This window comes from Haematobia irritans, chromosome 5, assembly GCF_050003625.1.
Source record: "Haematobia irritans isolate KBUSLIRL chromosome 5, ASM5000362v1, whole genome shotgun sequence".
NCBI classification, from domain to species: Eukaryota; Metazoa; Arthropoda; class Insecta; order Diptera; family Muscidae; genus Haematobia; species Haematobia irritans.
This window is the reverse complement of record NC_134401.1, coordinates 24,486,224-24,513,775: the sequence shown is the minus strand read 5'-3', so window position 1 is coordinate 24,513,775 and position 27,552 is coordinate 24,486,224. Positions and strand designations below refer to the sequence as shown.

General features: G+C 31.3%; 4 protein-coding genes across 5 annotated transcripts in view; 2 read left to right on the top strand and 2 right to left on the bottom strand.

The window, feature by feature from the left end:
• Positions 1–27,552, top strand: part of mwh (multiple wing hairs) — a 446,956-nt gene that overhangs the window by 211,352 nt on the left and 208,052 nt on the right. The gene's annotated exons all lie outside the window — the stretch shown is intronic.
• On the top strand, positions 193–4,851 carry LOC142237513 (uncharacterized). Its single transcript, XM_075308870.1, has 3 exons — positions 193–452; positions 525–671; positions 3,566–4,851. Exons 1-3 carry the CDS (start codon positions 230–232, stop codon positions 4,609–4,611), a joined length of 1,416 nt encoding a protein of 471 aa, XP_075164985.1. The 5' UTR covers positions 193–229; the 3' UTR covers positions 4,612–4,851.
• On the bottom strand, positions 9,929–12,496 carry LOC142237512 (uncharacterized). Its single transcript, XM_075308869.1, has 3 exons — positions 12,231–12,496; positions 12,012–12,158; positions 9,929–11,249 (listed from the first exon to the last, which is right to left on the bottom strand). Exons 1-3 carry the CDS (start codon positions 12,451–12,453, stop codon positions 10,186–10,188), a joined length of 1,434 nt encoding a protein of 477 aa, XP_075164984.1. The 5' UTR covers positions 12,454–12,496; the 3' UTR covers positions 9,929–10,185.
• On the bottom strand, positions 20,981–26,948 carry LOC142237514 (uncharacterized). The gene is made up of 3 exons (XM_075308871.1): positions 26,583–26,948; positions 26,379–26,525; positions 20,981–22,022 (listed from the first exon to the last, which is right to left on the bottom strand). The coding sequence occupies exons 1-3, from the start codon at positions 26,857–26,859 to the stop codon at positions 21,136–21,138; spliced, it is 1,311 nt and encodes a 436-aa protein (XP_075164986.1). The 5' UTR covers positions 26,860–26,948; the 3' UTR covers positions 20,981–21,135.

The following is a 27,552-nucleotide window of genomic DNA, read 5'->3' as shown; positions in this document are numbered from 1 at the left end:
GTGTAGGCATTGTATCACGTAAAGTATAGAACACAAATGTTTACATGAAATATTTACATGTTAACAAATTTAAGAAAATTTTTATTGTAAACTAAGGAAACTACGGCCGACTAAAATTTAATACATTACAATGGGATATATCGCTTTCGCAAGTTGCCATAAATAGTTGCTTAATTCAGGGAGTAGGTATCATTAGCGTATTGCTTCGACTAATACACACAGTGACATTATGAGGACTTTCATTTTGGCCTGTTTAATTGCTCTAACATCGGCTGGATATGCTCCCTATTATCCTTATGGCGGCTATGCCCCGCCAAATCCTTGGGCTTATACCTCATATCAGCCTCAGGCTCCAATGATGATGTATGAACCAGTTTGTGGAGTTTTGAATGGAGCTTATAAGACATTCTCCAACATCCTAGAATTCGCAGAGGTTGTTAGAAATAATTACAGTAAGTAGGCAATTATCATTTAATATGCTCGAAATAAATAATATTGATTGTTATTTTACCTCATCCATTTAGATTTTAAACTCTTTTGCAATGGTCCATGTCCTGATGTTCAGAAAAATTGTAACGAAAATGCTCCTGTATGTGGTAGCGATGGAACTACAATTAAGACTTTCACGAGTACCTGTGCCATGGCCAAGGAAGCAATTGCTACTAATGCAAGTAAGTAAAATTGCAGGTTACAGATTTCCTTGGAAGACTTTACAAACAATATATTGATGTGGTATAGCTATAGAGATTCTTCTAGCTGTCTGAGAAGAAGTATACTTCTAAATTTCGGAAGGAAATAGTATCTCCTTATTTTTAAATTTTATCATTCAACAAGATTAGCTAGTCTTATATAGTTGGATAAAATTATGTATAGTGCCAGTCAGTTACTTGAAGATCACATAGACTATTCAGTTCATTGTCGTATAAGAAGTGAAGATATTTTCTCTTATCTATGAATACAACCCGATTCCATGTTTAGATTAATCACAAGGACCCAATGCAAACCCCAATATATGTATGAAATCATTTAAAAAACTTTGAAATATTCTCAGTGGTTTATTAGAATTTTTGAGAGTATAATTTGGGATTGAACCCCATGACCCTTTAAATACAAAGCATGCATGCTAACAACCTCTACCGCTATGCCTCTCAAAGATATCTTGAAACAACTATCTAAGTAATACAGTTAACCAATTATAACAAGTATATACGGCCGTAAGTTCGGCCAGGCCGAATCTTATGTACCCTCCACCATGGATTGCGTAGAAACTTATTCTAATCACTGCCATCCACAATCGAATTACTTGGGTTGTGATAACACTTGCCGATGGCAAGGTATCGTAAAACTTTTTAACACTGTCTTCTAAATTGTAAGTTAGCCCATACGGGGTATATATTAAACAAAAAAGGCCGATTAAATACGTATATAATCTAGTTTGACAAAATTTTCTATAGAAATAAAATTTTGACAAAATTTTCTATAGAAATGAAACCTTGACAAAATTTTCTATGCAAATAAAATTTTGACAAAATTTTCTATAGAAATAAAAACTTGACAAAATTTTCTATAGAAATAAAATGTTGACAAAATTTTCTATGGAAGTAAAATGTTGACAAAATTTTCTATAGCAATACAATTTTGACAAAAATTTCTATAGAAATAAAATGTTGACAAAATTTTGTATAGAAATGAAATTTTGACAAAATTTTGTATAGAAATAAAATGTTGACAAAATATTCTACAGAAATAAATTTTTTACAAAATTTTCTATAGAAATAAAATTTTGACAAACATTTCTATAGAAATAAACTTTTGACAAAACTTTCCATAGAAATGAAATTTTAACAAAACTTTCTATAGTAATAAGATTTGACAAAATTTTCTATGGAAATAAAGTTTTGGTAGATTACAAAATTTTCTATAGAAATAAAATTTTGACAAAATTTTCTATGGAAAAAAAATTTTGACAAACATTTGTATAGAAATAAACTTTTGACAAAACTTTCTATAGAAATGAAATTTTGACAAAACTTTCTATAGTAATAAAATTTGACAAAATTTTCTATGGAAATAAAGTTTTGGTAGATTATTTTTGGCGATATGGACCAATTTTTGTGTAATAAGTCATCGGCTATATATAACTAAAGACCGATATGGACCAATTTTTACATGTCTGTTAGAGGCCATATATTGACAAAATGTACCAAATTTCAACCGTATCGGATGACTTTTGCTCCTCCAAGAGGTTCCGGACGTCAAATATGGCGACGGGAACTATATATAATTATGGACCGATATGGACCAATATTTGCATGGTTATTAGAGGCCGTAAACTAACATCAGGTACCAAATTTCAACCGGATCGGATGAATTTTGCCCCTCCAAGAGGCTCCGGAGGTCAAATCTGGGGATCGGTTTATATGGGGGCTATATATAATTATGTACCGATATGGACCAATTTTTGCATGGTTGTTAAAAACCGTATACTAAGACCACGTACTAAATTTCAACCTGATCGGATGAATTTTACTCCTCCAAGAGGCTCCGGTGGTCAAATCTGGGGATCGGTTTATATGGGAGCTATATATAATTATGGACCGATATGGACCAATTTTTGCATGGTTGTTAGAGGCCGTATACTAACATCAGGTACCAAATTTCAACCGGATCGGATGAATTTTGCCCCTCCAAAAGTCTCCGGAGGTCAAATCTGGGGATCGGTTTATATGGGGGCTATATATAATTATGGACCGATATGGACCAATTTTTGCATGGTTGTTAGAGACCATATACTAACATCAGGTACCAAATTTCAATCGGATCGGATGAATTTTGCCCCTCCAAGAGGCTCCGGAGGTCAAATCTGGGGATCGGTTTATATGGGGGCTATATATAATTATAAACCGATATGGACCAATTTTTGCATGGTTGTTAGAGACCGTATATTAAGACCACGTACCAAATTTCAACCGGATCGGATGAATTTTGCTGCTCCGGGAGGCTCCCTAAGCCAAATTTGGGGATCGGTTTATATGGGGGCTATACGTAAACGTGGTCCGATATGGCCCATTTTCAATACCATCCGACCTACATCAATAACAACTACTTGTGCCAAGTATCAAGTCGATAGCTTGTTTCGTTCGGAAGTTAGCGTGATTTCCACAGACGGACGGACAGCCGGACAGACGGACGGACGGACAGACGGACGGACGGACATGCTTAGATCGACTCAGAATTTCACCACGACCCAGAATATATATACTTTATGGGGTCTTAGAGCAATATTTCGATGTGTTACAAACGGAATGACAAAGTTAATATACCCCCATCCTATGGTGGAGGGTATAAAAATCGGAATGTGGAATTATGTAGTACATTTCTTCAGCTATAACTAGCATAGTTTGATTGTCTCATATTAAATATATATCAAATTAATTATATACAAGATCTTTTAATACAAGATTTTAAGGATCGTTGTAACAAACCGTAAACCAATCAATTTCCTATACAGTTTTTATTTTCCACTAATTCCAATGATACGCTTGCTTATTAAATTCTCCATTAGATTGGGTACAAATTTCTGAGGGACCCTGCCCTCCTGTGGAACCTTCGTTACCAGGACAACCACAAGTACAACCACCAGCACCTGAACAACCCGGAGCAGAAACCCCTGTTCAAACACCAGCAACAGAACAACCAGGTGCAGAAACCCCTGCTCAAACACCAGCACCTGAACAACCCGGAGCAGAAACCCCTGCTCCAACACCAGCACCAGAACAACCCGGAGCAGAAACACCTGCTCAAACACCAGCACCAGAACAACCCGGAGTAGAAACCCCTGCTCAAACACCAGCACCAGAAACTCCAGCTCAAACACCAGCACCTGAACAACCTGGAGTAGAAACCCCTGCTGAACCACCAGCACCTGAACAACCCGCAGCAGAAACCCCTGTTCAACCACCAGCACCAGAACAACCCGGAGCAGAAACCCCTGTTGACCCACCAACAGCAGAACAACCCGGAGCAGAAATCCCTGCTCAAACACCAGCACCAGAACAACCCGGAGCAGAAACCCCTGTTGACCCACCAGCACCAGAACAACCCGGAGTAGAAACCCCTGTTGACCCACCAGCACCAGAACAACCCGGAGCAGAAATCCCTGCTCAAACACCAGCACCTGAACAACCCGGAGTAGAAACCCCTGTTGACCCACCAGCACCAGAACAACCCGGAGCAGAAACCCCTATTGAACCACCAGCACAAGAACAACCCGGAGTAGAAACCCCTGTTGACCCACCAGCACCAGAACAACCTGGTGCAGAAACTCCTGTTGAACCACCAGCACAAGAACAACCACAAGTCCAACCACCTGTACCAGAACAACCAGTAGCCCAACCCCCAGCTGGAGGAGAAGGAGGTGCCGTCGCTATCGAAGCCCTCGATGATATTATGGACCCAACTAACATTTCACAAAACTCCATGGACATCTCTTACTTGGCTAAGCTCGTGGCATTACTTAACTCCCCACTACCATCTAACAATATTGATTATCGCACTTATAACCGTAACACATTCGGTAATTACGCTGAAAGAGATATTCGTATTGCTTAGAATGGATCCCAAACTGAAGCTATTAAGACTTGTTTTTGTAGAACAAATGAGACAATCAAAAGGATAACGGCTTAAAACTGATACATACTATGATCTATTTAATTGATAATATACAATACGACCATATTATTTTTCAAATTTTTCAAATAAGTCAAAGAAATACTCACGAAATTTAATAATTTCAAAAATGAAATAATATGCTTTTCATAAATCGAATTAATAAATAGATCAATTAACATATTACAATGCCTTTTAATTCATTTATTTATTTTTTTTTTTTTTGGCGAGAAACATTTGAATACATTTGATCTTTATTTTCGTATTTCTAGATTGGAGTTATGGTGCCCGCTTGGTATATTAATCGATGTAGTTCAATAAGACCATTGTACTACCAAATTAACTAACAAATACGGATAGTCTAAAGTCGGGCTGAGCCGACTATATGATACCCTCTACCGCTTTGTAAACCAAAATATTTGTAAACCATCTCAAGTCTTTCATCAATAAATCTCGACTGTTTTGTAGAACGTCTGTTATTACAGTTTGAATGATAAAACTACACTCTGAGGAAATTATCACGGAAATTGTGTGTAAATATAAGTATTTTAGCTATATTGACCGAAATTGAAAGAATCTATATACATATGGGGGATTTATCTATATGTGAATCGATATAGAATTTGTATAAAATTCGACACATTTATGGTGATTTCGTCTAGTAAAAAATGTGTTGTATACAAATAGTACAACATTTTATTGTCTTACCACAATGTTGTCTAAAACACCAACGAAGACCACACTGTCTGCAATTGAAAACGAACAAAAATGATACAAAATCCAAACCAAAATTTTGCTTTTATTTTAAAAATATTAAAAATGTTAAATTAATCAGCTATGGTGAAGAAATTGAAAAGCAACCAAAATACACCCGCCATACTTTCTTTTGCATTTTCAACCACTATTTTATTTATGTTGAAGAATAAAGGCGTCTTCACCAACTGTTTCAATGGGCAACCATCTGCACAGTAGACGACTACATACAGTAATGGGTTACACCCACGGTTGCCACTCGAGCAAAAAAATGTACAAAATTTGGAGAAAACCTTAGAAATTTTTTTCACAATTTTATGTTTAAAGAAAATTTTGTCACAATTTTATGTCTATTAAAAATTTTGTCAAAATTTTATGTCTATAGAAAATTTTGTCAAAATTTTATGTCTATCGGAAATTTTGTCAATATTTTATTTCTATAGAAAATTTTGTTAAAATTTTACTTCGGTAGAAAATTTTATCTAAATTTTTTTTTCTATAGAAAAATTTGTCAAAAATTTAATTCTATAGAAAATTTTGTCAAAATTTTATGTCTATCGAAAATTTTGTCAAAATTTCATTTCTATAAAAAATTTTGCCAAATTTTGTTTCTAAAGAAAACTTCGTCTAAATTTTATTTTTATGGAAAGTTTCGTCAAAATTTTATTTCTATAGAAAACCTAATCAACATTTTTTTCTTTCCAAATTTTGTCACGATTTTATTTATATAAATAATTAAGTAAAGGTTTTATATCTATTGAAAATTTTGTCAAAATTTTTTTTTTCTATAGAAAACTCTCTCAAAATTTTGTTCCTATAGAAAATTTTCTTAAAATTTTATTTAAATAGAAAATTTTCTCAAAAATTTATTCCTATAGAAAATTTTCTTAAAATTTTATTTCTATAGAAAAATTTTTCAAAATTTAATTTCTAAAGAAAATTTTCTAAAAATTTTATTTCTAAAGAAAATTTTCTAAAAAGTTTATTTCTAAAGAAAATTTTCTCAAAATTTTATTTCTATAGAAAATTTTTTCAAAATTTTATTTCTAACGAATATTTTCTAAAAATTTTACTCCTGTAGAAAATTTTGTCAAAAATTTTATTTCTATAGAAATTTTTTTCAAAATTTTATTTCTATATAAAATTTTGTAAAAATTACATTTTTATTTGTCAAAATTTTATTTCTATAGAAAATTTTGTCAAATTTTTATTTTTTTTGCAAATTTTCTGAAAATTTTATTCCTATAGATAATTTTCTTAAAATTTTATTTCTATAGAGATTTTTTTCTTAAAATTTTATTTCTATAGAAAAAATTTTAAAAATTTTATTTCTAAAGATAATTTTCTAAAAATTGTATTTCTATAGAAAAATTTTTCAAAATTTTATTTCTAAGGAGATTTTCTAAAAATTTTACTTCTTTAGAAAATTTTGTCAAAATTTTATTTCTATAGAAAATTTTGTCAAAATTTTATTTCTATAGAAAAATTTTCTCAAAATTATATTTCTATAGAAAAATTTTTCAAAATTTTATTTCTAAGTAGATTTTCTAAAAATTTTACTTCTTTAGAAAATTTTGTCAAAATTTTATTTCTATAGAAAATTTTGTCAAAATTTTATTTCTATAGAAAATTTTGTCAAAATTTTATTTCTATAGAAAATTTTGTCAAAATTACATTTTTATTTCTCAAAATTTCATTTCTATAGAAATTTTTTGTCAAAATTTTATTTGTAAAGAAAATTTTCTTAAAATTTTATATCTATAGAAAAATTTTTCAAAATTTTATTTCTAAAGAAAATTTTCTAAAAATTTTATTTCTATAGAACATTTTGTCAAAATTTTATTTCTATAGAAAATTTTGTCAAAATTTTATTTCTAAAGAAAATGTTCTCAACATTGTAGTCCTATAAAAAATTTTCTCAAAATTTTATTTCTATAGAAAAATTTTCTCAAAATTATATTTCTATAGAAAAATTTTTCAAAATTTTATTTCTAAGGAGTATTTTCTAAAAATTTTACTTCTATAGAAAATTTCGTCAAAAATTTTATTTCTATAGAAAATTTTGTCAAAATTTAATTTCTGTAGAAAATGTTGTCCAAATTTTATTTCTATAAAAAATTTTGTCAAAATTTTATTTTATAGAAAATTTTCTCAAAATTTTATTCCTATAGAAAATTTTCTACAAAATTTATTTCTATATAGAATTTTCTTAAAATTTTATTTCTAAAGAAAATTTTCTAAAATTTCTATAGAAAATTTTGTCAAAATTTTATTTCTAAAGAAAATTTTCTCAAAATTGTATTCCTAAAAAAATTTTCTCAAAATTTTATTTCTATAGAAAATTGTTTCAAAATTTTATTTCTAAGGAGTATTTTCTAAAAATGTTACTCCTGTAGAAAATTTTGTCAAAAATTTTATTTCTATAGAAAATTTTGTCAAAATTTTATTTTCTAAAAATGTTATTTCTATAGAAAATTTTCTAAAAATTATATATCTATAGAAAATTTTGTCAAAAATTTTATATCTATAGAAAATTTTGTCAAAATTACATTTTTATTTCTCAAAATTTTATTTCTATAGAAAATTTTCTAAAAATTTTATTTCTATAGAAAATTTTGTCAAAATTTTATTCTAAAGAAAATTTTCTCAAAATTGTATTCCTATAAAAAATTTTCTCAAGATTTTATTTCTATAGAAAATGTTTTCAAAATTTTATTTCTAAGGAGTGTTTTCTAAAAATTTGACTTCTATAGAAAATTTCGTCAAAATTTTATTTCTAAAGAAAATTTTCTCAAAATTGTATTCCTATAAAAAATTTTCTCAAAACTTTATTTCTATAGAAATTTCAAAATTTTATTTCTATAGAAAAATTTTTCAAAATTTTATTTCTAAAGAAAATTTTCTAAAAATTTCATTTCTAAAGAAAATTTTCTAAAAATGTCATTTCTAAAGAAAATTTTCTAAAAATTTTATTTCTATGGAAAATTTTGTGAAAATTTTATTTCTAAAGAAAATTTTCTGAAAATTTTATTCCTATAGAAAATTGTCTCAAAATTTTATTTCTATAGAAAATTTTTTCAAAAGTTTATTTCTAAGGAGTATTTTCTAAAAATTTTACTTCTATAGAAAATTTTGTCAAAAATTTTATTTCTATAGAAAATTTTGTCAAAATTTTTATTTCTATAGAAAATTTTGTCAAAAATTTTATTTCTATAGAAAGTTTTGTCAAAATTTTATTTCTATAAAAAATTTTGTCAAAATTACATTTTTATTTCTCAAAATTTTATTTCTATAGAAAATTTTGTCAAAATTTTATTTCTATAGAAAATTTTCTCAAAATTTTATTTCTATATAAAATTTTCTCAAAATTTTATTCCTATAGAAAAATTTCTACAAAATTTATTTTTATAGAGAATTTTCTTAAAATTTTGATCCTATAAAAAATTTTCTCAAAACTTTATTTCTATAGAAAATTTTGTCAAAATTTTATTTCTAAAAAAAATGTTGCCAAAATTTTATTTCTGTAGTAACTTTTGTTAAAATTTTATTTGTATGGAAAATGTTGTCAAATTTTTCCCAAAATTTTGTTTCTGTAAAAAAATTATTTGTCAAAATTACATTTTTATTTCTCAAAATATTTTTTTCTATAGAAAATTTTATTTCTAAAAAAAATTTTGTCAACATTTTATTTCTGTAGAAAATTTTCTAAAAATTTTATTTCTATAGGAAATTTTGTCAAAAATGTTATTTCTATAGAATATTTTGTCAAAATTTTATTTCTAAAGAAAATATTCTAAAAATTTTATATCTATAGAAAATTTTGTCAAAAATTTTATTTCTATAGAAAATTTTGTCAAAATTACATTTTTATTTCTCAAAATTTTATTTCTATAGAATATTTTGACAAAATTCTCTTTCTATACAAAATGTGTGAAGTACATCTTAGATGAAGAGGAATATTTTGCAAAATCTACAAAAACATCAATCTACTATTTTGGGTACAATTCTACAAACAACCGTGAATACACTCCGTCAATCGAACGACCACATTTTGGGTAGGCTGCACTGGATGAACACAAATTTTCGATTTATGGGAGAAATGTGTAGAATATGCAGCCCATTATTTACCAATCAAAAATAGAATGTTAAATCTATTCTTTGTGTAAAATATCAAGACAATTGGGGAAAAATCGCATTGAAAATGGTAGTAAAATGTGAATTTTGTACCACATTTCCCGAAATCAGGCATACATATATCTAAATGTGAACCAAATTTGGCACATAACATATTGCTGCTAAACTATTAGTCCTAGTCTCAGTGCTAAATTAGTAAGACGAGCGGTATACTAAACAATTGGTCCTTCTTAGAGTTACATTTAAAATGCGGAATCTTATTATGCCACGTGACACAGTAGTGGTGTAGGGTGTAATTAAAAGGAAAATATAAATCAAATGTATTCCAAAGTTTCTCGTCCAAAAAAACTAAATGAATTAGAAGGCGTTGTAATATTTTAATTGACCTATTTATTAATTCGATTTATGAAAATCATATTATTTCTTTTTTGAAAATATTAAATTACGTGAGTATTTCTTAAGTTATTTAAATTTTAAAAATATTATGATCGTATTTTATACATTGTCAATTAAATAGATCATAGTATGTATCAGTTCTAAGTCGTTATCCTTCAGGATTGTTTTTTGATTGTCTTTATTTTGATCCACAAAATCAAGGAAAGATTTAATGACTTCAGTTTGAGATCCATTCTATGCAATACGAATGTCTCTTTCAGCGTAGTTACCGAATGTATTACGGTTATAAGTGCGATAATCAATATTGTTAGCTGCTTGTTGAGAGTTAAGTAATGCCACGAACTTAGCCAAATAAGAGATGTCCATGGAGTTTTGTGAAATGTTAGTTGGGTCCATAATATCATCGAGAGCTTCGATATCGACGGCACCTCCTTCTCCTCCAGCTGGGGGTTGGGCTACTGGTTGTTCTGGTGCAGGTGGTTGGACTTGTGGTTGTTCTTGTGCTGGTGGTTCAACAGGGATTTCTGCTCCGGATTGTTCTGGTGCTGGTTGGTCAGCGGGGGTTTCAGCTGCGGGTGTTTCTGAAGCGGGTGGTACAGCTGGGGTTTCTGCTCCGGATTGTTCAAGTGCTGGTGGGTCAACAGGGGTTTCCGCTCCGGGTTGTTCTGGTGCTGGTGGGTCAGCGGGGGTTTCTACTGCGGGTGTTTGAGCAGGGGTTTCTGGAGCTGGTGGTACAGCTGGAGTTTCTGCTCCGGGTTGTTCTGGTGCTGGTGGATCAACAGGGGTTTCCGCTCCGGGTTGTTCAGGGGCTGGTGTTTGAGCAGGGGTTTCTGCTCCGGGTTGTTCTGGTGCTGGTGTTTGAGCTGGGGTTTCTGCTCCGGGTTGTTCTGGTGCTGGTGGGTTAACAGGGGTTTCCGCTACGGGTTGTTCTGGTGCTGGTGGGTCAACGGGGGTTTCTACTGCGGGTGTTTCTGGTTCTGATGTTTGAGCAGGGGTTTCTGGAGCTGGTGGTACAGCTGGAGTTTCTGCTCCGGGTTGTTCTGGTGCTGGTGCTGGTGGATCAACAGGGGTTTCCGCTCCGGGTTGTTCAGGGGCTGGTGTTTGAGCAGGGGTTTCTGCTCCGGGTTGTTCTGGTGCTGGTGTTTGAGCTGGGGTTTCTGCTCCGGGTTGTTCTGGTGCTGGTGGTTCAACAGGGGTTTCTGTTCCAGGTTGTTCTGGTTCTACTGGTGGTTGTTCTGGTAACGAAGGTTCTACAGGAGGTTCAACTAAACAGGGACCCTCAGAAATTTGTACCCAATCTAACGGAGAAATTAATAAATCAGCAAATTATTCGAATTGGTCGAAAAATAAAAATTGTATACCATTTTGGTTAGGGTTTACCCCCCGATTCTTTGGATAATATATTAATATAATTAATTTGATGTATATTAAGATAATGTGAGACAATTATACTACAATAGTTACAGTTGGAGAAACATACCACATAATTCCACGATCCGAGATTTATATCTGGTCAATTAGATTACTTACAAAATTGTTTCTAAATAACTAACATTGAGAGACACCGTGGTGTACTTTTTAGCATAGCTGTGTTGAATTCAAAGGGTCGTGGGTTCAATCCCAATTTATACTCTCAGAAATGCTGATGACGTTTCTAAATATTTTAAAAGTTTTCTAAGTCATTTCACACATATATGATAAATCGACGGCACTAGACTATAAAAAGGAGGTCCCTTGTAATTAAGCTATATACATTGAATCAGGCAGCATTCATAGATAAGAGAGAAATTCATCACTTCGTATACGTCAATGGACTGAATATTCTAAGTGATATTCAAGTAACAGACTGGCGCTGTAGATAATATAACCCAATTATCCAACTATAAGACTAGCTAACCTTGTGGAAGGATGGGGTTTAAAAATAAGGAGATATTATTTCCTTCCGAAATTTAGAAGTACACTTCTTCTCAAACAGCTAGAAGTATCTCTATAGCTATACCACATCAATATATTGTTTGTAAAGTCTTCCAAGGAAATCAGTAACTTCCAGTTTTACTTACTGGCATTAGTAGCAATTGCTTCCTTGGCCATGGCACAGGTACTCATGAAAGTCTTAATTGTAGTTCCATCGCTACCACATACAGGAGCATTTTCGTTACAATTTTTCTGAACATCAGGACATGGACCATTGCAAAAGAGTTTAAAATCTAAATGGAAGAAGTAAAATAACAATCAATATTATTTATTTGGAGCATATTAAAGGATAATTGCCAACTTACTGTAATTGTTTCTAAGAGCCTCTGCGAATTCTAGGATGTTGGAGAATGTCTTATAAGCTCCATTCAAAACTCCACAAACTGGTTCATACATCATCATTGGAGCCTGAGGCTGATATGAGGTATAAGCCCAAGAATTTGGCGGGGCATAGCCGCCATAGGGATAATAGTGAGCATATCCAGCCGATGTTAGAGCAATTAAACAAACCAAAATAAAATTCCTCATAATGTCACTGTTTGTATTACGTTACTCGAAGCAATACGCTAATGATACCTATTCCCTGAATTGAGCAACTATTTATGGCAAATTTTAAATCAGATTTATCCCATTGTAAGGGATTACATCTTTCAAAGTCAACCCTAGTTTTCTTTTGCTACAAAAAAATTCTTGTAATACAAGTTGTTAACGTGTAAATAGTTCAGGTTAAAAATTTTACTTTACACTACGTGATACAATGCCTTTACTATTTGGAATATATACAGAACAATGTGGTTTGTAAAATAGTCGTAATTTTTCCACATCCGGTTACAAATATGTATTAAGTTTTTAAAGAAATTAATTCATTTGCTTTATAAGAAATTAGAAAATAGATAAAGATGATTTTTAGCCTCCTATTATGTTAATGAATAATAATTTTATCAAAATAATAAATAAATTAATAAACATTTAGAGCTGTGATTATTTATGATATTTTAACACTTTTAATTTCATGTTATCCGACAAATTAATCACAATAAATTGATACTGTGAATCGAGTAAACGTCACTATATCAAAATTATATCTGGCAAAACCGACTCGATTTGCACTGATGAGAAAATCTAGATAGAACATCAGTGTAACGATGGTTTTCAAAAAAATGTTGCAAAAATTTATAAATTAAAAACAAGTAAAGAAAGTCTAAAGTCGGGAGGGGCCGACTATATTATACCCTACACCACCTTGTAGATCTAAATTTTCGATACCATATCTCATCCGTCAAATGTGTTGGGGCTATATATAAAGGTTTGTCCCAAATATATACATTTAAATATCACTCGATCTGGACAGAATTTGATAGACTTCTACAAAATCTATAGACTCAAAATTTAAGTCGGCTAATGCACTAGGGTGGAACACAATGTTAGTAAAAACCAGTAAGGAAAGTCTAAAGTCGGGCGGGGCCGACTATATTATACCCTGCACCACTTTGTAGATCTAAATTTTCGATACCATATCATATCCGTCAAATGTGTTGGGGGCTATATATAAAGGTTTGTCCCAAATACATACATTTAAATATCACTCGATCTGGAAGAATTTCATAGACTTCTACAAAATCTATAGACTCAAAATTTAAGTCGGCTAATGCACTAGGGTGGAACACAATGTTAGTAAAAAAATATGGGAAACATTTAAATCTGGAGCAATTTTAAGAAAACTTCGCAAAAGTTTAATTATGATTTATCGCTCGATATATATGCATTAGAAGTTTAGGAAAATTAGAGTCATTTTTACAACTTTTCGACTAAGCAGTGGCGATTTTACAAGGAAAATGTTGGCATTTTGACCATTTTTGTCGAAATCAGAAAAACATATATATGGGAGCTATATCTAAATCTGAACCGATTTCAACCAAATTTGGCACGCATAGCTACAATGCTAATTCTACTCCCTGTGTAAAATTTCAACTAAATCGGAGTTAAAAATTGGCCTCTACGGTCATATGAGTGTAAATCGGGCGAAAGCTATATATGGGAGCTATATCTAAATCTGAACCGATTTCAACCAAATTTGGCACGCATAGCTACAATGCTAATTATACTCCCTGTGCAAAATTTCAACTAAATCGGAGCAAAAAATTGGCCTCTGTGGTCATTTGAGTGTAAATCGGGCGAAAGCTATATATGGGAGCTATATCTAAATCTGAACCGATTTCAACCAAATTTGACACGCATAGCTACAATTCTAATTCTACTCCCTGTACAAAATTTCAACCAAATCGGAGCAAAAAATTGGCCTCTGTGGGCAAATGAGTGTAAATCGGGCGAAAGCTATATATGGGAGCTATATCTAAATCTGAACCGATTTGGCTGATATTTTGCAAGTTTTTCGAGACTCATAAAATATTCGCCAATTATGACCAGATCGGTGAAAAATATATATGGCAGCTATATCTAAATCTGAACCGATTTTTTCCAAAATCAATAGGGATCGTCTTTGAGCCGAAACAGGACCCTATACCAAATTTTAGGACAATCGGACTAAAACTGCGAGCTGTACTTTGCACACAAAAATACATCAACAGACAGACAGACGGACAGACAGACAGACAGACGGACATCGTTAAATCGACTCAGAATTTAATTCAAAGACAATCGGTACACTAAACGATGGGTCTCAGACTTTTCCTTCTTGGCGTTACATACAAATGCACAAAGTTATTATATATATATATATATTATATATATATATATATATATATATATATATATATATATATATATATATATATACATACATACATATATATATATATATATATATATATATATATATATATATATATATATATATATATATATATATATATATATATATATATATATATATATATATATATATATATATATATATATATATATATATATATATATATATATATATATATATATATATATATATATATATATATATTTATATATATATATATATAAATAAAACAAGTATATAAAGCAGTAAGTTCGGCCGGGCCGAATCTTAAATACCCACCACCATGAATCAAATATTATAGTTTCCTGTGAAAAATTCAGGGGGATTTGATGACAAGCAGATCAGTTCAACCAGTACACTTCCCGAAGATAAATTCAAAGATTTTACCTATGAAGTCTAGATCAGATTCTGGATTTATAAGAACCATATACGTTTGAGTTTTAGAGGAATTATAAACTTCGTGTGCAAGTGTGCAAGAAAACGATGAAATAACGCCTTGATTTAAAATCTAACATCTGTTGATTTTTACCCCCATTATTTAAACGATTACCAGAAGTAAAATCTGGAAACTATAATTCAGTTTCAAGCAATTTTCATTATCAGTGCGCATGGACCGATATTCACCATTTTCGGCACACCTCTTTATGTTCCTACAATACTTCTAGATTTAAAATTTCATCCAAATTTGAAAAAAAAATTATTGTTTCTAAAAGCCCAAGAAGTAAAATCGGGAGATCGGTCTATTGGGGAGATAAACCAAAACATGGACCACTACACGCCATTTTCGGCTCTCATATTTAAGGTCCTAAAATACCTCTAGATTTCCAATTTCAGGCAAATTGGATAAAAGCTACGGATTCTATAAGCCCAAGACCCCATATCGGGAAATCGGTCTATATGGGGGCTATACCTAAACATCAACCGATAGTCACCATTTTTGGCACACCTCTTTATGGTGCTAAAATACCTCTAGATTTCCAATTTCAGGCGAATTGGATGGAAACTATCGATTCTAGAAGCCCTAGAAATATAATCGGGAGATTGGTCTATATGGGGGCTATACCAAAACATGGACCGATACACACCATTTTAGGCACACTTCTTTGTGGTCATAAAATACTTCTAGATTTATAATTTCAGGCAAATTGGATAGAAACTAAGGTTTTTATAAGCCCAAGACCCCAAATCGGGAGGTCGGTTTATATGGTGGCTATATCAAAACTTGGACCGATATAGCCCATCTTCGAACTTGACCTGCCTGCAGACAAAAGACGAGTTTGTGCGAAATTTCAGCACGATTGCTTTATTATTGAAGACTGTAGCGTGATTACAACAGACAGACAGACAGACAGACAGACAGACAGACAGACAGACAGACGGACAGACGGACAGACGGACAGACGGACATCGTTATATCGTCTTAGAATTTCTCTCTGATCAAGAATATATATACTTTATATAGTCGGAAATCGATATTTCGATGTGTTACAAACGGAATGACAAACTTATTATACTCCCGTCACCATTCTATGGTGGTGGGTATAAAAATTGTTTAGCGAAATTTTTAACAAAAAATTTTAAAAACCATGCAAAAATTGGTTCTATTGGAAGAGCAAAATTCATCCGATCCGGTTGAAATTTGGTACGTCGTGTTGGCATATAGTCTTTAACAACAGTGCAAAAATTGGTCTATATCGGTCTATAATTATATATAGCCCCCATACAAATTGATTCCCAGATCCGACACCTCCGTAACCTCTTAGTTTTATTTCTACAGAAAATTTTGTCAAAATTTTATTTCTATAGAAAATGTTGTCGAAATTTTATTTCTATAGAAAATTTTGTCAACATTTTATTTCTATCGAAAATTTTGTCAACACTTTATTTCTATAGAAAATTTTGTCAAAATTTTATTTCTATAGAAAATATTGTTAACGTTTTATTTCAATAGAAAATTTTGTCAAAATTTTATTTCTATAGAAAATTTTGTCACAATTTTATTTCTATAGAAAATTTTGTCACAATTTTATTTCTATAGAAAATGTTGAGTCGATCTAAGCATGTCCGTCCGTCCGTCTGTTGAAATCACGCTAACTTCCGAACGAAACAAGCTATCGACTTGAAACTTGGCACAAGTAGTTGTTATTGATGTTGGTATTGCAAATGGGCCATATCGGACCATTTTTACGTATAGCCCCCATATAAACCGATCCCCCAGATTTGGCTTGCGGAGCCTCTTAGAGAAGCAAATTTCATCCGATCCGGTTGAAATTTGGTACGTGGTGTTAGTATATGGTCTCTAACAACCTTGCAAAAATTGCTCCATATCGGTCCATAATTATATAGCCCCCATATAACCTGATCCGCAGATTTGACCTCCGGAGCCTCTTGGAGGAGCAAAATTCATCCGATCAGGTTAAAACTTGGTACGTGAAGTTAGTATATAGTCTCTAACAACCATGCAAAACTTGGTCCATATAGGTCCATAATTATATATAGCACCCATACAAACCGATCCCCAGACTTGACCTCCGGAGCCTCTTGGTCCATATCGGTCAATAATTATATAATCATGATAGCAAATTTCATCAGATTCAAGTGAAATTTTGTACATTGTACTAGTACATGGCCGTTAACAACCATGACTAACTAGGTCAACATCGGTCTATAGTTATATATAGCCCTCAGATAAACCGATCCCCAATCACGCAAAATTGGTCCATATCGGTTCATAATTGCATATAGCCCTCACATAAAGCGACCGCCATATTTCAATTCTGGCTCTCTAAATAACGCGTAAAAGTGCACATCGATTATTTGTAGACTTTCCTATATATACATTTTTGTCTAATATATACCACGTATGGACTAACTTACAATTTAGAAGACGATGTTAAGAAGTTTTATGATACCTTGCCATCGGTAAGTATTACCACAACCCAAGTAATTCGATTGTGGATGACAGTCTTTCGTAGAAGTTTCTACATAAGATTCGGCCTGGCCGAACATTCAGCCGTATATACTTGTTTTATTTCAATTTATTTTTTTTTCAAATACAAAAAAAAACAAAACAATTAAACAAAAAAATATTAATTCATTACAATTGTTCTAAAAAAATTGAATTTCTTCGAATTTTCATAAAAAGTTTGAATTTCTTGGAATTTTCATAGAAAACTATTTTTTTTTTAAATTTTAATTAATTAAACATATTCTGCTCATTAAGCGTACTGGTATTTTTAGAATTACATCTGTAGAATAGTTAAAGGGAATTCAAGAGGTGACTGAAATGGTCCGTACCATATTATCAATCGAAAAAAAGTTTCTGATTGTTGAATTATTACATCTCAGTTATGTTGGTCACATTTCGGGGTTTCAAGGCTTCTATATGTGTCAAAGTGAGACGCATTTCGTACTCGACTAGTTCACAAACAGTGGTATCACAATGGACTGAATAGTCTTAGTGAGCATAAAAATAACGAATTGCAACTGTACCAAACCTAACCTGTGTCAAATAATAAATGTTAAATTAAAAGAAAAAATATTAAAATTTTTAAATTTGTTTTTTTATTTTCAGGTAAGGAATATGTCATATAGAAGTAAGTATGATTAAAATTTGAATGTGAATTGAAGAACTCGAACCACAACTTTTCTTAAAAAAAAAAAAAAAAACTTTTTCATATAAGTATGAAAATTTTTCATAGAATGTATGAAATGTGTCATTAAAATTACGTATGGTGTTCATTAAAAAAGAAAAAAAATCATAAAAGGTACGAAACTTTCATAGTAAAAACAAATTTCATGAAAAGAACTTTACATTTCGTGCGTTTTATGAAAACTTTATTTCGTTCCAAAACTATGAGATATTTCGTTTTTTAATGATTTTTCGTCCTTTTCACGAAAAGAATTATTTTGGTGTAGAATTCAAAGAAAAATGGTTTTGATAAACCCAGAATGTGATGTAATCTATATGGGTTGAAATTTTATGTTAATTTTCATAACGCAAACGGTCCCAAAACTAGATAAAGGGTGATACGGTCAAAATTTTGTCAAGGGAAAACGCGTGTAAATCGGTGAAATCGTTTATTTAAAAAATCAAATTAAATTTCTTTTTCAAGTTCAATTAGTATAAAATTCAGGAAAAATATTCAGTTAGGCTTTCGCTTTTCCAAATCCGAATTGCCGGGCCTCACGCTTGACACCTGCCATCAGATTTTGTACAGCCACCTTGTCCACCTTCTTCGCCGCAGAAAGCCAGTTTGCCTTGAACTGCTGCTCGTCCTTAGCAGTTTTTTTGGTCTTCTTTAGGTTCCGCTTGACAATAGCCCAGTATTTCTCAATTGAGCGGAGCTCTGGCATGTTGGGAGGGTTCTTGTCCTTGGGAACCACCTGCACGTTGTTGGCGGCGTACCACTCCATGGCCTTTTTACCGTAATTGCAAGATGCCAAATCCGGCCAAAACAGTACGGAACAACCGTATTTCTTCAGGAAAGGCAGCAGACGTTTATTCAAACACTCTTTCACGTAAATGTCTTGGTTGACAGTCCCGGAAGCTATGAAAATGCTGCTTTTCAAGCCACAGGTACAGATGGCTTGCCAAACCAGATATTTCTTTGCGATCTTTGACAGTTTAATGTGCTTGAAAATATCTGCAACCTTTCCCCTTCCTTTTGCCGTATAAAACTCCTGTCCCGGAAGCTGCTTGTAGTCGGCTTTGACGTAGGTTTCGTCGTCCATTACCACGCAGTCAGACTTCGTCAGCATCGTCGTGTACAGCCTCCGGGATCGCGCTTTGGCCGTCGTATTTTGTTTATCATCGCGATTTGGAGTCACTACCTTCTTGTGATAGTCCGGCTCGATGCACGGTTGTAGACGATACACCCAGCTTATTTGCGGCATCTCGGAGAGAGAGGTTAGGGTTTCGCTTGAAACTACCGGCAACTCTCTTTGTCTTCCGGTTTTCGATTTCCCCCCGATCCAGACTTCCTGGCTGTCGACAAACGTTCCCCAAACACTTTAATTACATTTGTAACGGTTGATTTGGCAACTTTTAGCGATTTTGCCAGCTTTGCGTGCGAGTAGCTCGGATTTTCGCGATGCGCGAGCAAAATTTTGATACGCTGCTCTTCTTGCTTGGACGGCATTTTGACAACTGAAGAGTGAATTCCAAAATCAAAATAGGAGCAGCATTCTACACACACACACATACCTTCAAAATGAGGGGTGTTCAGGTTTTTTAAATGAAAAATTGAAAGAAATACGTCAAGTTTATATTGACCAAATTGACCGTATCACCCTTTATGAGATATTTCGTTTTTTACTGATTTTTCAACCTTTTCACGAAAAGAATTTTTGACGTAGAATTTAAAGAAAAATGGTTTTGATAAACCCAGAATGTGATATAATCTATATATGTTGAAATTTTATGTTAATTTTCATAATGCAAACGGTCCCAAAACTAGATATTAATAAAATAAAATTATTTACTCCCAAAAAAAAACTTAAAAATTTGGTGTTGTTGTTTCCATTTTTTTATTACGATTTTCGGGCTAATTTTCATTGGGTACATATTCATAGCGCCTTCTTTTTGGTATTGTGCTTATGTGGGGCCTATTTTTGCCTTCTGGGAGTTGACAATGACGACAACCGGATCACACTTGCGTTGATCCGAATAGCAATGCATCACAGACTATGGACAGAATCCAAAGTGTAGGCCACGCGTTTCTCAAGAGATTCGTATTCAGTACACCTTTTTTCTTAAAACTACATCCCCATGGGGTTAGGGTTAATTTTCACCAGGTCTTTCAAATAAAAATAAAATGAGCCCTAATTATATTGTGGCCCTGCTTAATTTCCTGAGACCGCCACTGCTAACTCTGCAACCAGACTATGAATTTCACACGGTCTTTCAAATCAAAATGAAAATGAGCCCTACTTTTATTTTGGGGCCGATTTTTATGCTTCACTTAAATTTTTTGTAACCCTGCTTAATTTGGGCTTTTTGGGGGCCCATTTTCATACCGCCACAGCTAACTCTGTAACTAGAGTTGTGTTTATCACATGTTTGGATATTTCCATGAATCTTTTAAAGCAATAAATGGCGTTGAATTTGCTGTGGTAGAACTGTTGAAAAATTCCAACAATCCCAATATATTTTTTGAGCTGAAAATGTTATATGATCTCTACGGAAGTGTATACAATTTTAATATTAACCACAACAAATATAATCACGGTAATTATCCCTTCTAGAGGCCTCAGATTAAAAATATATTTAAATAATGCATATATATTTGTCAAAATTTTAATGGACATTTTTATTTATTTATATAAATTTGGAAAAAGTACAATGTGAGTATTGCTTAAAAAAAATTATTTCGATTTACTTAAAGTATTATTTTCAGACATTAACTATTTAAAAATTTTACACACCCCTAACATCTTCAGGATAGCAGAGATGCCTTAATTTTATCTAACAGATCGTAAAAGGCTTCAATGGCATCATTTTGATTTCTATCAGAACCAACATAAATATCTCGTTCAGCATAGTTACCAAATGTGTTGTCCTGATAAACACGATAATCAATGTTATTGGCCTGTTGTTGACCTCTAAGCATCTCCATGAGTTGCATCAAGAGAGCGGAGTTGGAGGATGTTTGTGTATTGACAGTTGGATCCATAATTTCATCGAGAGCTTCAATATCTAAGATGGCTTCTTGTGGTGCTACTGGTGCGCTTGGTGCTTGAGGAGCTGGAGGTTGTTCGTCGACTGGTGGTTGGGGTGGTGCAGGTTCTTCTGCGACTGGTGCTTGAGGAGCAGCAGGTTGTTCTTCAGCTGGTGCTGGAGGAGCAGCAGGTTGTTCTTCGACTGGTGTTTGGGGAGCAGGAGGTTGTTCTTCGACTGGTGGTTGAGGAGCAGGAGGTTGTTCTTCGACTGGTGTTTGAGGAGCAGGAGGTTGTTCTTCGGCTGGTGGTTGGGGAACAGGAGGTTGTTCTTCGACTGGTGGTTGAGGAACAGGAGGTTGTTCTTCTGTCGGGGGTTGGGGAGCTGGAGGTTGTTCTTCTGTTGGTGGTTGGGAAGCTGGAGGTTGTTCTTCGGCTGGTGGTTGGGGAACTGGAGGTTGTTCTTCTGTTGGTGGTTGGGGAGCTGGAGGTTGTTCTTCGGCTGGTGGTTGGGGAACAGGAGGTTGTTCTTCGAATGGAGGTTGGGGAGCTGGAGGTTGTTCTTCGACTGGTGGTTGAGGAGCTGGAGGTTGTTCTTCGGCTGGTGGTTGGGGTACCGGAGGTTGTTCTTCACCAGGACAAGGACCAGGAGAAACTTGAAACCAATCTAAGATAGTTTTAAGGGAGGACGATTATAAATAAATTTGTAAAAAAAATATCGACGTGGGGACAAAAGGGAGCATACAATTTAATAATAATCTATATTCACAACATGTTGATGATCACAAAAGAGCCTATTCTGAAATTTGAGGGATTCCCAGGACAAACGCCTAGCTTTCAAACAAAACTATGACGAAAAAAAGTAAGGAAAGTCTAAAGGAGGTTGTTCTTCACCAGACATGTCTAGATCTAATCAGAGCCGGCCTTGCGTTATATATACCAAATACATCATGTGTCTATCCCGTATCCTTGTGGGATGTACTAACTTATAATAACGTGTTCCAAGGTGTGGTGTAGGGTCGAAAAATGGCCACTTATAAGGGTGTTTTTTGTCAACTGAAATATGCTCACTCGACTGCCTGGTCACCATAAGGACCCACTGATCCTTTTTGGAGCCATAACAATAAACACCGAAATGTAAGCAGCAAAATGCTGTAATATACAAAGTATTTGTCTGTCTCCTTTGCGAATATACTTCCCATTGTTAAATATCGGCATTATATACCACTCAGCCATTGGATATATTGCGAATTTTTTTCCTACATTCATTTTCTGTGACAGCCAAAATCATGCTTGTGTGTTTGAGCATAGACGGCTATTGGATAGATTCGCTTGCTTGGTAGTTGACAAGTAGGGCTTGTGTGTGTTTGTTGTGACTGCTCTGCTGATATGTATGGGTTCGCTGGGGTTTGTTCTGATGACCCAGTATTGTGTTAAAAAAAATTTGACACATTTTTCTATAGAAATAAAATTTTGCAAAAATGTTCTATAGGAATAAAATTTTGCAAAAATTTTTTATTGGACAAAAATTTCCATAGAAATAAAATTTTGCCAAAATTTTCTATAGAAATAAAATTTTCCAAAAAATTTCTATAGAAATAAAATTTTGCCAAAATTTTCTATAGAAATAAAATTTTTACAAAATTTTCTATAGAAATAAAATTTTGCAAAAATTATCTATAGAAATAAAATATTGCAAACATTTTCAATTGTAATGAAATATTGCAAAAATTTTCTATAGAAATAAAATATTGCAAAAATTTTCAATTGTAATGAAATATTGCAAAAATTTTCTATAGAAATAAAATTTTGATAAAATTTTCTATAGAAATAAAATTTTGCAAATATTTTCTATAGAAATAAAATTTTGATAACATTTTCTATAGAAATGAAATTTTGACAAAATTTTCTATAGAAATAAAATTTTGACAAGATTTTCTATAGATATAAAGTTGTGACAAAATTTTCTATAGAAGTAAAATTTTTCTACAGAAATAAAATTTTCTAGAAATAAAATTTTGCAAAAATTATCTATAGAAATAAAATAGTGCAAAAAATTTCAATTGTAATGAAATATTGCAACAATTTTCTATGAAATAAAGTTTTGAAAAAATTTTCTATAGATATAAATTCTTCCAAAAACTTTCTATAGAAATAAAGTTGTGACAAAACTTTCTATAAAAATAAAGTTGTGACAAAATTTTCTATAGAAATAAAATTTTGACAAAATTTTCTATAGAAATAAAATTTTGCAAAAATTTTCTATAGAAATAAAATTTTGATAACATTTTCTATAGAAATAAAATTTTGACAAAATTTTCTATAGAAATAAAATTTTGACAAGATTTTCTATAGATATAAAGTTGTGACAAAATTTTCTATAGAAGTAAAATTTTTCTACAGAAATAAAATTTTCTAGAAATAAAATTTTGCAAAAATTATCTATGGAAATAAAATAGTGCAAAAAATTTCAATTGTAATGAAATATTGCAACAATTTTCTATAGAAATAAAGTTTTGAAAAAATTTTCTATAGAAATAAATTCTTCCAAAAACTTTCTATAGAAATAAAGTTGTGACAAAATTTTCTATAGAAATAAAGTTGTGACAAAATTTTCTATAGAAATAAAGTTATGACAAAATTTTCTATAGAAATAAAATTTTGCAAAAATTTTCTATAGAAATAAAATTTTGATAACATTTTCTATAGAAATAAAATTTTGACAAAATTTTCTATAGAAATAAAATTTTGACAAGATTTTCTATAGAAATAGAGTTGTGACAAAATTTTCTATAGAAGTAAAATTTTGCAAAAATTTTCTATAGAAATAAAATTCTGATAAAATTTTCTATAGAAATAAAATTTTGACAAAATTTTCTATAGAAATAAAATTTTGACAAAATTTTCTATAGAAATAAAATTTTGACAAAATTTTCTATAGAAATACAATTTTGACAAAATTTTCTATAAAAATAAATTTTTGCAAAAATTACCTATAAGAATGAAATTTTTGACAAAATTTTCTTTAGAAATAAAATGTTAACAAAAAATTTTCTTTAGAAATAAAATTTTAACAAAATCTTCTTTAGAAATAAAATTTTAATACATGTTTTTGTAAAAATAAAATGTTAACAAAATTTTGGTAGAAATAAAATTTTGACAAAATTTTCTATAGATATAAAATGATTTTCTATAGAAATAAAATTATGATAAGATTTTCTATAGAAATGAAATTATGACAAAATTTTTTGTAGAAATAAAATTTTAACAAAATTTTTTGTAGAAATAAAATTTTGAAAAAAATTTCTATAGAAATAAAATTTTGACAAAATTTTCTATAGAAATAAAATTTTGCAAAAATTTTCTATAGAAATAAAATTTTGATAAAATTTTCTAAAGAAATAAAATTTTGACAACATTTTCTATAGAAATAAAATTTTGACAAAATTTTCTATAGAAATAAAATTTTGACAAGATTTTCTATAGAAATGAAATTTCGACAAGATTTTCTAAAGAAATAAAATTTTAACAATATTTTTGTAGAAATAAAATTTTCTATAGAAATAACATTTTGACAAAATTTTCTATAGATATAAAATTTTGACAAAATTTTCTATAGAAATAACATTTTGACAAAATTTTCTATAGAAATAAAATTTTGACAAAATTTTTTATAAAAATGAAATTTTGACGGAGTTTTCTATAGAAATATAATTTGAACAAACTTTTCTATAGAAGTATACACCCAGAGAAGGAATATGTCCACCTCAAACATATTTTAAGAGCAACATGTTATTTTTGGGTGGTGACCATGTAACATGGTTTTCGCAACCATGTTATTTTGTCGGAAATCATGTATCTGATTTCGGCAAGCAGGTTATATTTGACGAGAAAATAACATTTTAGTGACAAACATGTTACATGATCACCATACAAAAATAACATTTTGCTCTTGAAACATGTTTGAGGTGATCATATTCCTTCTCTGCGTGTATATTTGACAAAATTTTCGATTTAGAAATAAAATTTTGATAAAATTTCCTATAGAAATACAATTTTAACAAACTTTTCTATAAAAATATATATTTTACAAAATTTTCTATAGAAATGAAATTTTGACAAAATTTTCTATAGAAATAAAAATTTAACAAAATTTTTTGTAGAAATAAAATTTTGACAAAATTTTCTAAAGAAATAAAATTTTGCCAAAATTGTGTATAGAAATAAAAATTTGCAAAAAATTTCTATAGAAATAAAATTTTGCAAAAGATTTCTATAGAAATAAAATTTTGAAAAAATTTTCTATAGAAATAAATTCTTCCGAAAACTTTCTATAGAAATAAAGTTGTGACAAAATTTTCTATAGAAATAAAATTTTTCAAGAATTTTCTATGGAAATAATATTTTTCAAAAATTTTCTATAGAAATAAAATTTTGATAAAATTTTCTATAGAAATAAAATTTTGATAAAATTTTCTATAGAAATAAAATTTTGACAAAATTTTCTATAGAAATAAAAATTTGTCAAATTTTTTAAAGATATTAAATTTTGAAAAAATGTCCATAGAAATAAAATTTTCCATAGAAATAAAATTTTGCAAAAAATTTCTATAGATATAAAATTTTGCAAAAAATTTCTATAGAAATAAAATTTTTACAAAAATTTTTATAGAATTAAAATTTTGACAAAACCTTCTATAGAAAAAAAATTTGACAAAAAATTTTTTATAGAAATAAAATTTTCTATAAAAACAAATTGCAAAATATTGTTTTTTTTTGCTTGGTAATTTTTTTCGGTAAAATTTCCTCCAAATTTTGGTAGAATTTTTTAGTTTGGGTGGCAGACGTGACCACAATACCTAAGCTAATGTCTGTCTAATTTCCAATTTGCCTCAAATCTGCCAAAATACATGTGGCAGATGGGGTTGATCTATCCATGTTGTTTTCTAAAGACCACTAAGATCGATCCCCAGGCTATATAATTTGCATGAATTCACTATGACGATAGTCAACTTTTACTTACTTCCTTGGGTGGCAATCTTTTCCTTGACCAAAGCACAGGCATTCTTAAAAGTCTTAGTAGTTACTCCATCGGTGGCACATAAGGGCTCATCGGATGTACAACTGTCTTGGACATCAGGGCATGGACCGTAGCAAACGAATTGGAAATCTTTGAAATAGAATAAAAATTAATTACCTTACATTCTATTTTAGATCACCAACTTACTGTGATTATTTCTGGTAGTTTCAGCGAATTCTTGGAAATTGAAGAAAGTCTTATAGGCTCCATTCAAAACACCACACAATGGCTCATATATAGGCGCTGCTGGTTGTTGTCGATAAGGTGCTGCATAAGATGGGGCATATGCCCAAGGATATCCAGACCATGGCATAGGTTGAGGTGGAAGTGGTGGTGGAGGTGGTGGTACAAAACCATGAGGATAATAGGGACCATATCCAGCCGCTGCTAGAGCGATGAAGCAGGCTAATATGAAAATTTTCATATCGTAAACAGCTGTTGTTTTTTCGAGAGTAATACACTACTGATGTCTGTTCTCCGAATTCAGGCGATATTTATGAGGAATGGAAAACCGTATTATAGCTTCGAAATGTATTGCATCACCTAGATAGGGAATAGGGATTTTTCAGTTATTATTTATTGAATATTTCATAAAAAAAGAGAGAATGATTTTCCTATTCAATATTCACTTCGTTGGTATTCAGTACGTGATGTAATGTCTACTAAATTTGGAATTTTATGAATTTGCGGAAGTGGCAAAAAGTCATAACCCTTCCTCAATTTGAATGAATAACATTAAATTATTTCCGAAAAACATAACTTAGCTTTGTGTTTCTTTGGCAAATTTGTTTTTAAGAAGCAAAAGGGCCAAAGAAATGAATTCCCCAGGGAGAGAGAGAGTTTTCAACAAAAATACACTGACCCGGTGAATACTCTCTCCCTCTTGACTATTTTATGATATCTCTGTGTCTTCGAATTTTTTAACAATGAATTAAATTTGGACTTTGACCCTATATTATGATTGAGTCATAGTGAAATTTAAAGTAAATACAGCAGCAAATAAAAGCCAAATGTTTGGATGGACCAATTTTTGCATGGAAGCTATACTTACATCACGTATCAAATTTAAGATTAATTTTGATACTCCAAGATGCTCCGCAAGCCAAATTTGGGGATC